The sequence below is a fragment of the Pseudophryne corroboree genome, chromosome 6 (assembly GCF_028390025.1).
Source record: "Pseudophryne corroboree isolate aPseCor3 chromosome 6, aPseCor3.hap2, whole genome shotgun sequence".
NCBI classification, from domain to species: Eukaryota; Metazoa; Chordata; class Amphibia; order Anura; family Myobatrachidae; genus Pseudophryne; species Pseudophryne corroboree.
The window spans coordinates 392736308-392750496 of NC_086449.1; the positions used below are offsets into that span (position 1 = coordinate 392736308).

Genomic DNA, 14189 nt, shown 5'->3' on the forward strand with positions numbered 1-14189 from the left:
GTGTGCACGAGAGTACCTTCCTTACCACTTTAGGTTTAAAGGGTGGATCAATTCCCCTCTTTTCCATCCTTTCCCAGTCTATCTGTAGGAAGAAGCTATGCTGCCGAATGTTGCCTTTCACGCCAAGTCTTCTTTCTGGTTCTCTGACAAAGAGCTACATTATGCAAATGAGATGAATGTAGGTTTGAAAATGGATCGTAATTGCCATAATTAATTTGTTTATAAAAAAATACATATATGCAGTCATATAAGAAATACCAGTTAAAATACTATGTCAAGTATAGGCTTGAGTTAGGGGCACAACTAGAATAACTATTTACTGTAATATAGAAAGGAAAGGAGACAATAATAGATGGGCAGTATACTATTAGCTATGGTAAATTACTGCAGTTAATAGATCCCCAGGGGGCTTAAATTAGCCCTGACTACTTACCAGGGGTGGATTGGCCATAGGGATCACCAGGAAGATTCCTGGTAGGCCGACATTTCTATGGAGCCTGTTTTGTGTGTTGTCATGTGGCACCCCCCCCCCACATGACAGGCAGCCCACCACACTCATTACACTGCATTGTCTCCATTCATTCTGTTGTTCCATCTCTACAGTACAGAAACTCTGCCATCCAGTGATGCTACCATGGCTATATGGTATGTTATACTTCTTGTGCTGCCCATGCATGGCCACTTCTACAACATTTTACAGGGCCACTTTTAGGGCCTAATTCAGACCTGATCGCTCGCTAGCAGTTTTTTGCTACGCTGCAATCAGATAGTCGCCGCTTACAGAGGAGTGTATTTTGGCTGTGCAAGTGTGTGAACGCATGTGCAGCCGAGCAGTACAAATAAACTTTGTGCAGTGACTGAGTTGCCCAGGACTTACTCAGCCGTTGCGATCACTTCAGCCAGTTCAGGACCAGAATTGACGTCAGACACCCACAACTGCAGCAAAAGATGCAAGGAAGGCCACAATTGCATGCAATCAGGCCCTATGAGGAGGGGTCCTGCCCCCTCAAGAGACACCACCCCTTATTAGGGCTGCTTCCATAAATTTCCCAGGCTGATTTTCCATCCCAATCCGCCCCTGCTACTGACAATTATCGGGGATTCTGCTTTGCGTGTCTTAGGCAGGATAACCAGCAATATCAGCCCTATTTTTCTGCGATACCAAATGAGTCTTTGAACTTATCCTGGATCCCATGTGTTATCACCTCAAAAAGGGTCATTTGCCACATGGTAAAAATGGGCTATAATTAGATAGCCAGATAATCTTGGGGTAAAATTGGGATATTAGCCCATATTTGCCATGCCGTAAATTACCACCGGCAATAGGATACCCCCATACTATATAAAAGGGGCCATTATACTGTCTACATTTTACATATAAAGAGGTCATAATATAGATTTTAAATATATGTGACATATTACTTCTGCAAACATCAGACGCACACTTTTTATTTTTAGAAACAATACAAGGACAATGTGAAGAGGTGGCACGGGGTCTGTTACGGTAATAATGGTAGTTTCCGTAAACACTGCATTTGATTGAAGCTAAACTGACTGTTATTTAGGGGATATAAAACCGCCACACATTGGCCCTCATTCCGAGTTGTTCGCTCGTTAGCTGCTTTTAGCAGCATTGCACACGCTAAGCTGCCGCCTACTGGGAGTGAATCTTAGCTTATCAAAATTGCGAACGAAAGATTCTCAAAATTGCAAATAGAAATTTTTTAGCAGTTTCTGAGTACTCCGCCACTGCGATCAGTTCAGTCAGTTTCGTTCCAGGTTTGACGTCACAAACACACCCAGCGTTCGCCCAGACACTCCTCCGTTTCTCCAGCCACTCCCGCGTTTTTCCCAGAAACGGTAGCGTTTTTCCACACACACCCATAAAACGGCCAGTTTCCGCCCAGAAACACCCACTTCCTGTCAATCACATTACGATCACCAGAACGAAGAAAAAACCTCGTAATGCCGTGAGTAAAATTCCTAACTGCATAGCAAATTTACTTGGCGCAGTCGCAGTGCGAACATTGCGCATGCGCAATTAGCGGAAAATCGCTGCGATGCGAAGAAAATTACCGAGCGAACAACTCGGAATGACCACCATTGTTGGCAAGTTCGGTTGTGTGGCCCTCCGAACCAGTGGATAATCATTAATCAGGCAATTTGGAGGCTGCACGTTACATTTGTAACCAATTCCAGAGACATTGGTAATATTTGTTTGGAAAAGTGTCTTTAAAAATCTTGGAAGTTATGTGCTCTGACAAAGCAGAGTTAGCACTGAAATATGACTTATGATGATCTGACCTTAAGCTGATCCCTACTGAAGGGCTTTGTAATTTAATAAGCAGACTGCACAACATCATATGACCAGTGCATAATGCCACATGTTATTTTCATTATCTAATATTATGCAATATTCCTTATGCTTATTTGGTACATTATGTGGCATATTTTCATGTAACTGAAGGCCGGCACACAGACTCTTCAACCTAAACCTCTCAGTATTTCCCTTTCTCTCCCTGTCAGTCACTGCTCCTCTTGTAGGACTGATTTGTATGTGATGTGCCATGCTTTGTGTGCTTCCTGTTGTAGTCAGAATATGAGAAGCACAGTCATTGGCACTGCTAGTAGGAGATGGAGCAAGCCTAAAATGGAGAATTACACTGGCATGCAGGGGATTAATTCTGATCTGATTGTAGATGTACTAAATTTAGCACATGTACGATCAGTTTCTCTGACATGCAGGGGGACGCCCAGCACAGGGCTAGTCCGCCCCGCATGTCAGGCCCTACCCCCCCCCTTCCCACAAGGCTGCAAAAGTATTGCACAGCGGCAAAGCTTTTGCACCCACTGAATAGCTCCCTGCCAATGCAGCTCTGTGACGTCATGCAGCTGCTGCAGCCCGCCCCCGCCAACGGCGCTCTAACGGAGGTGATCGCAGCCCTGAGATGCTGTTAGCATCTCACTGGGCTCCCGGGGTGCACAAGCGCACTCCGCAAAGGGCTTCAGACTGCGATCGCAGTACAGCACGAGCGCAGTGAATAAGCATCAGCTGATAAATACTGTATTAAATGTCTGGGGACATATCTTTGGGTTGGGTCTGTGTTACCGGTGGCCGGGATCCCAGCCACAGAATGCCCGGAGGGTGGTGGTGTTGGTGGCGGTGGAGGGGGGGGGAGGGGGAGCGCAACAAAGCCCCTTGCGGGCCCGGTGGTGAGCTGCGCTCGCCACAGGTTCTATTCCCATTCTATGGGTGTCGTGGACACCCACGAGTGGAAACAGTCCTTTTTAGTTGGCATGCGGACTGTCAGGATTTTCAGGGTTCAGGATGCAGGCGGAGGTATTGTGACCGGTGGTCTCCTCACATAACTACATCCCCATATCTTTGTATTCTGTAAAAGAAAAAAAAAGTTCTATGCAAATTCCCTATGAATCTGGCATTGCTGAAGAGACTACTATGATAATATGCTTCCCAGATATGCTGGGTGGTCTTTAGTCAGTAGATGTTTTCTACTGGAACTCCCATATATTATATTCTTCTTATGAAAATTAATGACTAGTGACTTCCAATGATCTATCTTGGGCTGCATGAAATATATTAGCTGTCAATTTATTGGAATCTACAAAGGAAAATATGCATTTCAGTGATTCAAAAGGGTATTTTTTTATACTGTCTTATGGAGCAGGAAGAATAAGAGGATGTTAAAGGCTCCGTTTAGTTTCTAGATTGCATATCAATAGTAAAGCTTGTCACTTGGGGGTATAGTTACTAAAGTGTGGGTTTTCAGAATTGGAGATGTTGCCCATAGTAATTCATCAGGTTCTAGCTATTATGTTTTAGATAGGTGCTAGGTAAATGATAAGTAGAATCTGAGTGGTTGCTATAGGCAACAGCTCCACTTTTGAAAACCTGCACTTTAGTAAATATACTCCTTACAGGTGGTTGTTGTTGTTGTTGTTGTTGTTGTTGTTGTTGTTGTTATTATTATAAGTGATAAAACTTATTGTGAATGATAAAACTCTTTGCACTCATTCAGCTGTGGTTGTAATTGCTATCACTGCTGCTTACTAGGAAGCAGCAGTGATAGCACTGTATGTAAATGCAGCAAGAGGCGTATATTCATACTTACCTACTTTAGAAAAAGCATTTCAGGGAGATTGTGAAAGTAACGCCTATCAGCGCGGACGTGTACTGCTACAGATGTCATAAAAATGACATATCCAAATGTAAATGAGCCCCAAAGTTAGTAAGATGTAATTGTTGAAGAAAAGACACAGTTATTTTTCAGGATTTGTTTGTGTATTATGTTTTACAAAAGGTTCCATATACTGTAAGTGGCCATGATACACCTTATTTAAAATGCATGTAGCCATAGGGATCATTGTGCCTTATAACCAAGGCAGGGAAATAGCGCTGATGATCACATTTAAATGTATGTATCTTTAATTTCTCTTTTTCCCCAAGAATGTAATAGCTGCATAATGGGGGTAAGGTGTAATCAGGGAGATTGATGGACGATTCAGGGAGTGAGGGAGATTGCTGCTATTTCAGGGAGTCTCCTGCAGAATGAGGGAGGGTAGGCAGCTATGCGTATATTACATGCAGACGCCTCCTGCTGTAGTAGTTATCCGACCTGCTGCATCCTAGGGCACAGCATCAGATCTCTCTTTTTTACAATTATCAACTTGAACTTGTTGCTCTCAAACTCATAGTGAGTTACAGAAGCTGTACAGTTGTTCACATTAAAATGAATGTGTAACTGTAAATAGATATACAACAGTATGTAAATGATAAAATGTGCATACCATGACTAATATATCTTTAGCTTCCTTATTAAGAAAACGGGGATAAAATGGGTCATCCATGCGTATTGAATGAAACAACTGTTCTTCATCTAAGCCACGGAAAGGAGATTGACCAATTAACATCTCATAGAGAAGTACTCCAAACGACCACCAATCAACTGAATAGTTGTATTTTTGTCCCAGTAAAACCTACAATAGAAGAAGATATAAAAACCTGGTTACTAAAGAACCTCTGCAAAACACAGCTACTTGTATTGCATCTCTTATCTCTGATACTGCAACTATGCATGCTGCTGCTTCTGTCACCACCAAATATGTCATAAAAAAAATAAGACATTTCATATGCGTGTTTTCTCAGATCTCTGCCTCCATTCGTAACAGGGGTGACATATTTATGGGTGGTTTTGACTACCCCTCAGGCAAAAAATAATGGGGTTGGTGTATCAAGCATTGAAAAGAGTGAAGTGGCCCAGTGCAGAAATTACCCACAGCAAACCAAGCAGCTCCTACCTATCATTTTAAAGCAGATCCGTCACTAGACTTTTTGGTGCCCTGTGCCTGAAAAGATAATTGCCACCCCCCCCCCCCCCCCTACACACACACACACACATGTTTTCAACAGGGACATAAGGCCAGGGCCGGACTGGCCAAAGGGCCGATGGGCTGGTGGGTCGATCCGGTCCACAGAGAGCTGGGAAGGCCACGCTCTCTGGTTTGTCCTCTGCTGCCGCTGCCCATAGGGCCCCGTTGCTAAGTAATATGGGGGCATGTCGTAAGTACACGCCCCCTGACTTGCAGCACTCCCCCATTTGCTGTGTCCGCGCGCCCCTTTGTTGTCCCGCGTGTCCTCTTTCACGTGCATACGGATGCCAGGGCCAGAAAGAGGCCCCAGATTGTCCAAGCATAAGGCGCATGCCTTGCAGGAAAGGGGCATGACAAAATTGATCCCAGAGGAAGCCCATGCTATGATTGCTATGATGCCCCTTCCCACACACACACACACACACACACACACACACACACACACACACACACACACACACACACACACACACACACACACACACACACATACATGTTATACAAAGACATTTATAGAACATTGCAATAAGATGGATTTGGGCACAAATACTCTTTATACCACTTCATGCACTCAGCCCGTGAGCTTGCCACTATCATTTCAATATACTGCCACACCCTGCATCCCAGCCAAACACCTCACCCACTGAACCAGTTGATCCTGCATAAAAACTATGAGATTTCTAACTATATGAAGCTACCTGTAACCCATAAAAAATAACCAGCACCATAATAGAGCAGATCCATGCAGTGTGCAGCCACACATCCAATCCCTTGCAGCCCACACTACATAGATCTGCCCATCCAGAATGCCCCTTCACAAAGTACAAGGTAAGCTTCAAATAGTTAAAACTCTCCAGCTTGGAATTCTCTAGCTTTCTATGCAAGGGCAGATAGCTCAATGAATAGAGGGTCCGACTGCAATGCCACAGGCAATGGGTTTGAATCCCGGCCACATCAGCATCCTGAAATGTAATAGAGGACAGTGTGACTGAACAACAAAGAGCTATCAAGTCAAGTTCATGTATGTTGTATAGGTATTTGCAACAGAAGGGGTAGGGGAAGGAGACAGGGGCGGTCAGGAGATGCTGAGCTTTAAAAAGGGGGGAAGCTGCAAGTGAAAGTAATTAGATAATTTGTAATTTAGAAATGCTGCCAACAGTGCCCCCTACCCTGCAGCGCTATGTGCGGAGCACACTCCGCACGCACCTATTTACGGCCCTGTTTTAAAAATGTCCTTGATAAATACTGCCTCAAAGTTGATTGGTTGCTATGGGCAACTTCTCAACTTTTTTACTGCTTGATACATCAACAATGTGACAAGAGAAAAATCCACACCAAACAAAACTTCAGCACTTTATAGGATAACAAGGTTACATTGATAAAGTCTAGTTAAACAAAATATTTTTTATGTAATTTGTAGACTATACTTGGACAGTATTAAGTGGGTGAATATTAAATGCATACTATGTATATATAGAAAACATGGTGTGGCATCTGACAAAAAATAAGGATATTTAATTGCACCCATGAAGACTAGCAAAAGCCATTTTATATTCTTATATTCCTTTGCTTCTCATCCTACTACACATATAACATTCAGTTTACTCCTCTTGGAAATACTGCCTTCTTTCTAAATGCCTTGTGCATCATTGTAGTTAGGTAGTTTGTATTGTTTGACCATCAACCTAGCCAAAACAAGACACAGACATAGGCGGATCCAGGGATGGGGTGGGGGTGGGGGGGCGTGCCCCCATGTCGTTTCTGACTTCTTTTTCTTCCCAAAAGGAGAACAGCAGCAGCACTACGGCTATTTCCGTCAGCCAGATTTGATAAAAGAGCTGGCAGGCACTAGAACCCGCCGCGGCTCTAACAGCAAGTCTGTTTGGTAACCAATGGGGAGGCTGGAGCTCACCGCAACCTACTTCCCCCACTGCCAGGCAGCCAGAGTCCAGCCCAGGCGCGGGGTTCAAATGCCAGGATCGAGTAAGACTGTTACTTATGATGGCGCAGAAGGCTTCATTAGCCCTCACTGCACCACACAATTTCCCAGCGCTTCCTCCTCCACTTCCTTTACCACCATGATAAGTGCAGTCAATCTCAGCCTCTGCTTTGAGAAGGCGGCCCGTGTGATTGTGACAGGGCTGTCCTGCAGATGTATTATGCTGCTTGTTGGAGATCCATCTGGCTGCTTCTGCTAATCAAAGATGGGCAGTTTGTGTCCTGCAGTCTGAGCCTCAGTGCAGTGCACAAAACAAGGTATGCTGCACCTGCCACCACCAACTAAAAACTTTAATAATTATATTGTGCTGGGGTGCCTTCCAGGCTCCCATAACTAATGGAACAGGTGACCAACATTTCAAGGCCCAATCAGCCTTTTCATCAGTGTGAAACATTGGTAATAAATAGGATGCGCTCCTACAGCCAATCATTACCTGATGGCGTATTCTGTGAGTCCACACCCCCTGTGATACCGCACCCCTTATCTGGGAGCACACGTGCCTTAGGTGCATGTAAATATAACTATTACCGTTCCCCTATCATGGTGCCCCCTCTTTCATTTTCCCTGGATACAGAGGATATCATTTAACACAGAGACAAGAAAGAGAGTATGTGCAAGAAAGAATGGAAGGTAGTAACTGAATAATCCAAGTTAAATGGTGTAAAAACTTTCCCAGAGCTGGCAAAGTACAAGTTATTGACCATGTGGCAGTATATGACATGGTGAAGAAATTTCTTCCCCAAGCATATTGGGCTCACTGTAAATTATAAGGAAAACAAAGAGTGAACATAGCTATGAAACTGATAAAATGAAAAACAGTGGTGGTAATGGTGCAAGAAGTGGGACTAAATAGTAAATAACTCTGGGTATAGATAATTGTGGGCACTGGTGGGAATGTTGCTGTGGAGGTTTTGATCTTGTAGCATCTGTGGATTCCCTATAATTGTGAGATACTTAAAAACACGTGGGTCTATTTCCATTACCAAGATTTCAGCACCTATTTGAATACAACTGTATATTCACATAGCTACAAATAACTGCTATGTATAGTTTGCGGTCACTGCTGTGGGGGGTTTGCTGGTTTAAGGGTTCTGGATCAATTCATAAAACAAAAGTTTAGCCATGTTGCTCATACTGTAGATATGGACAATACACATGTGGTATCTAATTGACACAACTATTTATGAAAGGTTTTCACTGTATTATTGTATGTTTATACAGAAAAGAATACACACCTCTGGAGCAATATAATCAGGAGTTCCACAAAAAGTGCTAGTTTTCACATCTCCAAACATGTTCTCCTTACACATTCCAAAGTCTGCTATCTTTATATGTCCTTCCATGTCTAGGAGTACATTATCTAACTTCAGGTCTCTGAAAAATAGTCCAATAGTTTAAAGTTAAATCACTATACTTTATCATTTGATGGAATGCTCGGTTTTTTCAAATGTGAATGACCTATTACAAAGCGTTATTTCCTTCACAGCAATGAAGTGAAAAACAGAACACAGTTGTAGGGAAAAGAGTGAAGTAAATGATCATTCCACTGAATAACAAGTTGCAGTAGCTATGTAAGCGGAGCTCATTCATTCAAACACATCATCTGCTGTATGTCTGTTAGCTTGGCTCCAAAGAGAGACAAATCCCGAACTAGTTAGGACACATATTCAAAATATTGTGTTAGAACATTTTGATGTTTGGAATGAGCTGATTAAGTTAATTGCAAACAATATGACACCCTACCCATTGATAGTAATTACATTTTATTCTCTGTTTGAAACTACTTTATTCTGTATCTAGCTCAGTGGTTCCCAAACTGTATGCCTAGGCACCCTGGTGTGCCATGAGGTTCTTTCAGGGGTGCCTTGGGTTGGTAGTCCAGGACCAACTCTAATTATTTTTGGTCTAATTGATAGGCAAAACCAGTGCTGTGGCTGCTAATCATATAACATGTGGACAATCAGAAACACAACTGTACACCATCACATAACTGAACTGAAGGATGACAGATAGGTACAATCTACGTAATATAATATTTTTTCAAAATTTATCAATAAAAACTTTTATCCTAGGGGTGCCGTGAACAAAATGCTGATATTCTAGGGCGCTGTGAGTCAAGACATTTTGGGAACCACTGATCTAGCTTAAAGCCACATTTTTTGAAATGTACAAGATTTTTTTAACTGATTAACAAATGCTCAAGGTTTTTAAAATATGCAACTATACTTATTTTTCCATTTTCAGTCTTTCTTTTAACACACTCCTTTTTTCAGCAATTCTAATTCTTGTTGCGATACTCCAAATAAAATCTATAACTACATTTTATATTAAAATGACTTATAAATATAAACAGGGTCTAGATAATACCTGTATACCACTTGCTTAGAATGGAGAAATTGGAGACCACAGACAATTTCAGCAGCATAAAAACTGAAAAGCAATGAACAAATTTCACATTCATCAAAAGGAAATGGAAAAACAACTTTATTGTTTAGCAGTAACCTGACATTCACATGCAGTTTTATTAAGCTATGTCAATTTTACCTTTCCTTTCCATTACAGGCATCTGATCCCATCCCATATTTTCAGGACAGTGCCTTAATGGTACTGTTACACATTACAATGCTGACACTGCAGTCCATGGGGTAAATTTACTAAGATTCGTATTTTCCCGTTTGAGGTCAAAGTTCAATCACGAATGACATCGAAAGTGTAAAACTGCAACTTTTTGAATTTGTTACGATGGATTTACTAAGCTGTCGTATTCGGGTTTTTCTTTTGTTCCGATGTCGATGTCATTCGTGGTTTTTTTTCTATTTTTACGGCAGTGATTAGCAAAACACTGCCGACTTTTTTACAATTAATCTCGGCCGGATCTGTGTGATCCGTGCTGGGGTTCTATTTTTTTTTAAATTTTAATTAAACACTGTAAAATTTTAAAAAAAATTGCGTGGGGTCCCCCCTCCTAAGCATAACCAGCCTCGGGCTCTTTGAGCCGATCCTGGTTGCCGAAATATGGGAAAAAAAATGACAGGGAACATAAGGTAAGTATGTATGTATGCCACTCCCCCAGGGTACCCCGGCCAGGGGTGACTAGTTGGATTTTTGATGCCACGGCCGCAGGGCACTATATCAAAGTGACCCCCGGCTGTGGCATTATCTGTCCAGCTAGTGGAGCCCGGTGCTGGTTTTAAAAATACGGGGGACCCCTACTCTTTTTGTCCCCCGTATTTTTGGAACCAGGACCAGGCGCAGAGCCCGATGCTGGTTGCTTAAATATGGGGGAACCCCTGTCAATTTTTTCCCCATATTTCTGCAACCAGGATCGGCTCAAAGAGCCCGAGGCTGGTTATGCTTAGGAGGGGGGACCCCACGCAATTTTTTTTCTTTAATAAAATAACAACTTTCCCACCCCTTCCCACTGATATACATGCACGGATCTCATGGATCCCTGCATGCCTATCCAATCACGGAAAAAAAAAGTAGGTCTGTTTTTTTTTAGCACTTTTTTACGAGTTGTAATTTTTCACGGCAGTGTTTGGTTTTTTTTTGCTGTGCACTTCTTAGTAAATGACCGAGATTCATACTTAAACAGCCGCGTTTTGACCGATGGTGTATTCATTCGTGATTTTTTTCTTGGACTTCAAAATATTACGAATGCCCTCATCACTGCCGTGATTATTGCTTAGTAAATTACCGAGATGACACTTTGATGAAAAAACGGCATCTCGGTCAAAATCGGGAGCTTAGTAAATTTACCCCATAGAGTGAACCTGGACTACAGTGTGCAAAGTGCCCCCCCACCCCACCCCCCCTCGATCCCTTGACACTTGCACCCACTATAGACAAACCACAGATTTAAGACTTGGCACACAATCAATAAAAAAGCCAGACATCGGACATGTACAAAGTACATTTAGTAAGCTCCTTACGTTGCTCTGGCAAGATCAAATTTATGACAGCTTTGGATATGGAACATAAGATCTCCACCGTTGAGATACTCCATGACAAAAAACAGGTTCTCCTGTTAATGAGAAAGAAATGATGTTGCAAATATACTAGAACCATATGTTGCACTGGTATGAATATATACAGTATGTTTCTGCAGAAACTGTATTTGTACATATTCATGAACATTTCTGATGTATCTTTTACCAGTCAAGAACACAAAAACACAAAGCTACATTTATTTATTATTTCTGACGATATATTTATATAGTTCCAGCACACATGAATGTGCATATTTAAATAGGTTTCCCACTTTCTGATAACTTTAATTTATTGACTTATACATGTCCTCATTTAGCTTAAAATAACTTCGTATCTTACTAGATTTCTTCTGCTTCTAAGCCATGTATTTGTATCATCAGGCTCAATTGTTTTATTACCCTTTGCTATATTGTGCTTTTAGATCCAATTGCACTCTAATATAAAAATACTGCAAAAAAACCTAACAAATGTAGAAATGACATTAAAACAAATAAAGAGGTTTGTGCAAAATAATACATTAATGTCACTTCAAAATGTAAAACCCCTTAAAAAATACTAGAGAACTATTATCATCTTGACAGTATATTATGAATGCTGGAGTGATAGTGAGGTGTAATTATGATTATAGTGTAGTACAAATGATATGCATTAAATGTAACTGTCCAAAAACACAGTATCACTGGAATCTGTCACACTGTGGCTGATTCTGAGTCACATGGATCTCTCTTTCTGGATGTATATGGCCAGTTTTGCATGAAACTTGGTGAGTTTTTGGATGCAACTTGGCTGGATCTGTCTTTTCATGAAATAGGACATTCAGGATTGGAAAAACAATCATGCGGACCAGCCTTACTTGTGAAACTCAGACTCTCCACCTCTCTACAAAACTTCAAATGGACTCTCAAGTTCCACTTCTTCATCAAACCCAGCCAAATCTCATCCTATCCCTCTGTTCCACGCTCTCTATGTACCCCATTTGTGTCACCCCTGTCTGTCTACCCCTCCCCGTTAGAATGTTAGCTCTCATGAGTAGGGCCCTCTTCCCTCATGTGCTTATCCTTTTCTTACTTTAATAATCTTCAACTGCACCAACTCCAGCAGTCTTCTGCCACCTGATACTTATGTCAGTGTCGTCTCCTGCTATAGCTATGTTTATTTTCCCTGTACTTGTCCTATATTGCATTCAACTGTAAATTGCTGTTTTCTTGTTTAATTTGTTTATGTACTCTGTAACTGGGCGCTGTGGAACCCTTGTGGCGCCATATAAATAAAGGCTAATAATAATAATAATAATAATAATAATAACTAACACAAACCTCTTACAATGTAAAATGCAAAAACATCAATCTCTCATCAGATGTCTTACTGCCTTCAATAGCATTTGGAAGTATTTATCGGAGACACATTGCTGAGATCTTATACATGCACATTCCCAGTACCCTTGCTGTTTCTTACAAATAGCCTTAAATGTAATGATATATGGTAGACATGCTACCATTCTCCTCTACATTAAAGGTTTATTGACTGTCAGAATCTCTCATCTTGTGCAAGGCTTTCATGTTCAGAATGACCATCAAGCTGGGAGAAAGGTCACAGAGATCCAAAAGTCAATTCTTAACCAGCACGACACCTGAATTTAGAGGTGGCAGAAAAATCTTTACACTTTGTCCGCACCACTCTCTGTGCCTTACTTTTTCCATTTGACTTTTAAACACTTTCTTTGATTGAATTGTGTTTGATGGCAAAAAGGACAAAGTAGTAATTGGATGTTAACTGAAGCACAAAACGCTCTGTGATTTATAAAGTCAGGTTCTGTAGTTTGTACAGTTGTTCACATTATGAACAAATGTCTTATAGCCACAACTGGGTGGGGCTAAGGGGGCATGAGCCCGGGTGCAGGATTTGAGGGGGCACCGAGGAGTTACAGGGGAGCAGGGTTTTTTGTTTGTTTTATACTGGTAGTGCTGTGCTGCTCCAGTGAGACAGCAGATGGCTCCCGGGGCAGTGTCTCTGACCCACCTGTCTGCCTGCAGCCACTGGTGTGCGCAGAACATTTTATTAGGGGGTGCACCGTCGCAGGGGTGTGTCTAGCACCACCTTTTGGGCATGTTTAGTACCATCTATTGATGGTCAACGCATATAAAATATCCATCTTTGTACCAATCCTAATAAAGCAGATACATTGTCAGATGTTGTGGTGTGCACCAAACAAACACACCTGATGGCACTCACTGCAATTACACTGCTCCTCCTCAGCCTGGTCTGGCTGCCCCTCTCTTTCCCCTGCAAGCTGCAGCAGCTTACTTACAAGTCAGTCACTCACTGACACTGACAGTCGCAGACTAGTACTGCTGCTGCTGGAAAAACGAGTGACGTGTCAATGCTGCTACCGACCGCCTGCCAGTATTGAATTTGTCTTCCGAAGAGGAACGTTGGCTGCATGCTGCTCCTCATCAGTGGCTGGCGTTGGCATAGCATAGGAGAGAGGTGTGGGTGTGGCGGGTGTGATGGGTGGGCATGCGAGCAGCATGACGCAATCACGTCACATCACACTGTTTTTGTACATGGAGGAGGAGCCGGGAGTTTGAAAGTTGGTGTCAGTGGCACCCTTGATTAAATCAGGCGTCCGGTCAGTAAGGCATTCCTGACAGGGTGCAGCGCAGAGGGGACAGTAATCAGCCTGCTCGGCGATCGCTGCATCAGGCTTGTGAGATCGTGGTGCCAGACATTAGGGGGTGCCTGTGCGCACCAGGCACCCCCCCTGCGCACACCTATGCCTGCAGCTGGCTCCAACGCTATGTGGGTGAGCTCC

At 42.4% G+C, this 14189-nt stretch overlaps 1 protein-coding gene across 6 annotated transcripts in view; it reads right to left on the bottom strand.

The window, feature by feature from the left end:
• Window positions 1-14189, bottom strand: part of PRKCQ (protein kinase C theta) — a 347815-nt gene that overhangs the window by 16297 nt on the left and 317329 nt on the right. For 4 of the 6 annotated variants that reach the window (XM_063926805.1, XM_063926806.1, XM_063926809.1 and 1 more), the window contains 5 exons: window positions 11320-11411; window positions 9755-9817; window positions 8623-8761; window positions 4807-4995; window positions 17-154 (listed from right to left, as the gene is read on the bottom strand). In XM_063926805.1, the coding sequence (XP_063782875.1) occupies window positions 17-154; window positions 4807-4995; window positions 8623-8761; window positions 9755-9817; window positions 11320-11411 (621 nt within the window). The remainder of the gene's footprint in view (window positions 1-16; window positions 155-4806; window positions 4996-8622; window positions 8762-9754; window positions 9818-11319; window positions 11412-14189) is intronic. The other 2 variants (XM_063926807.1, XM_063926808.1) reach the window with 2 other exon arrangements.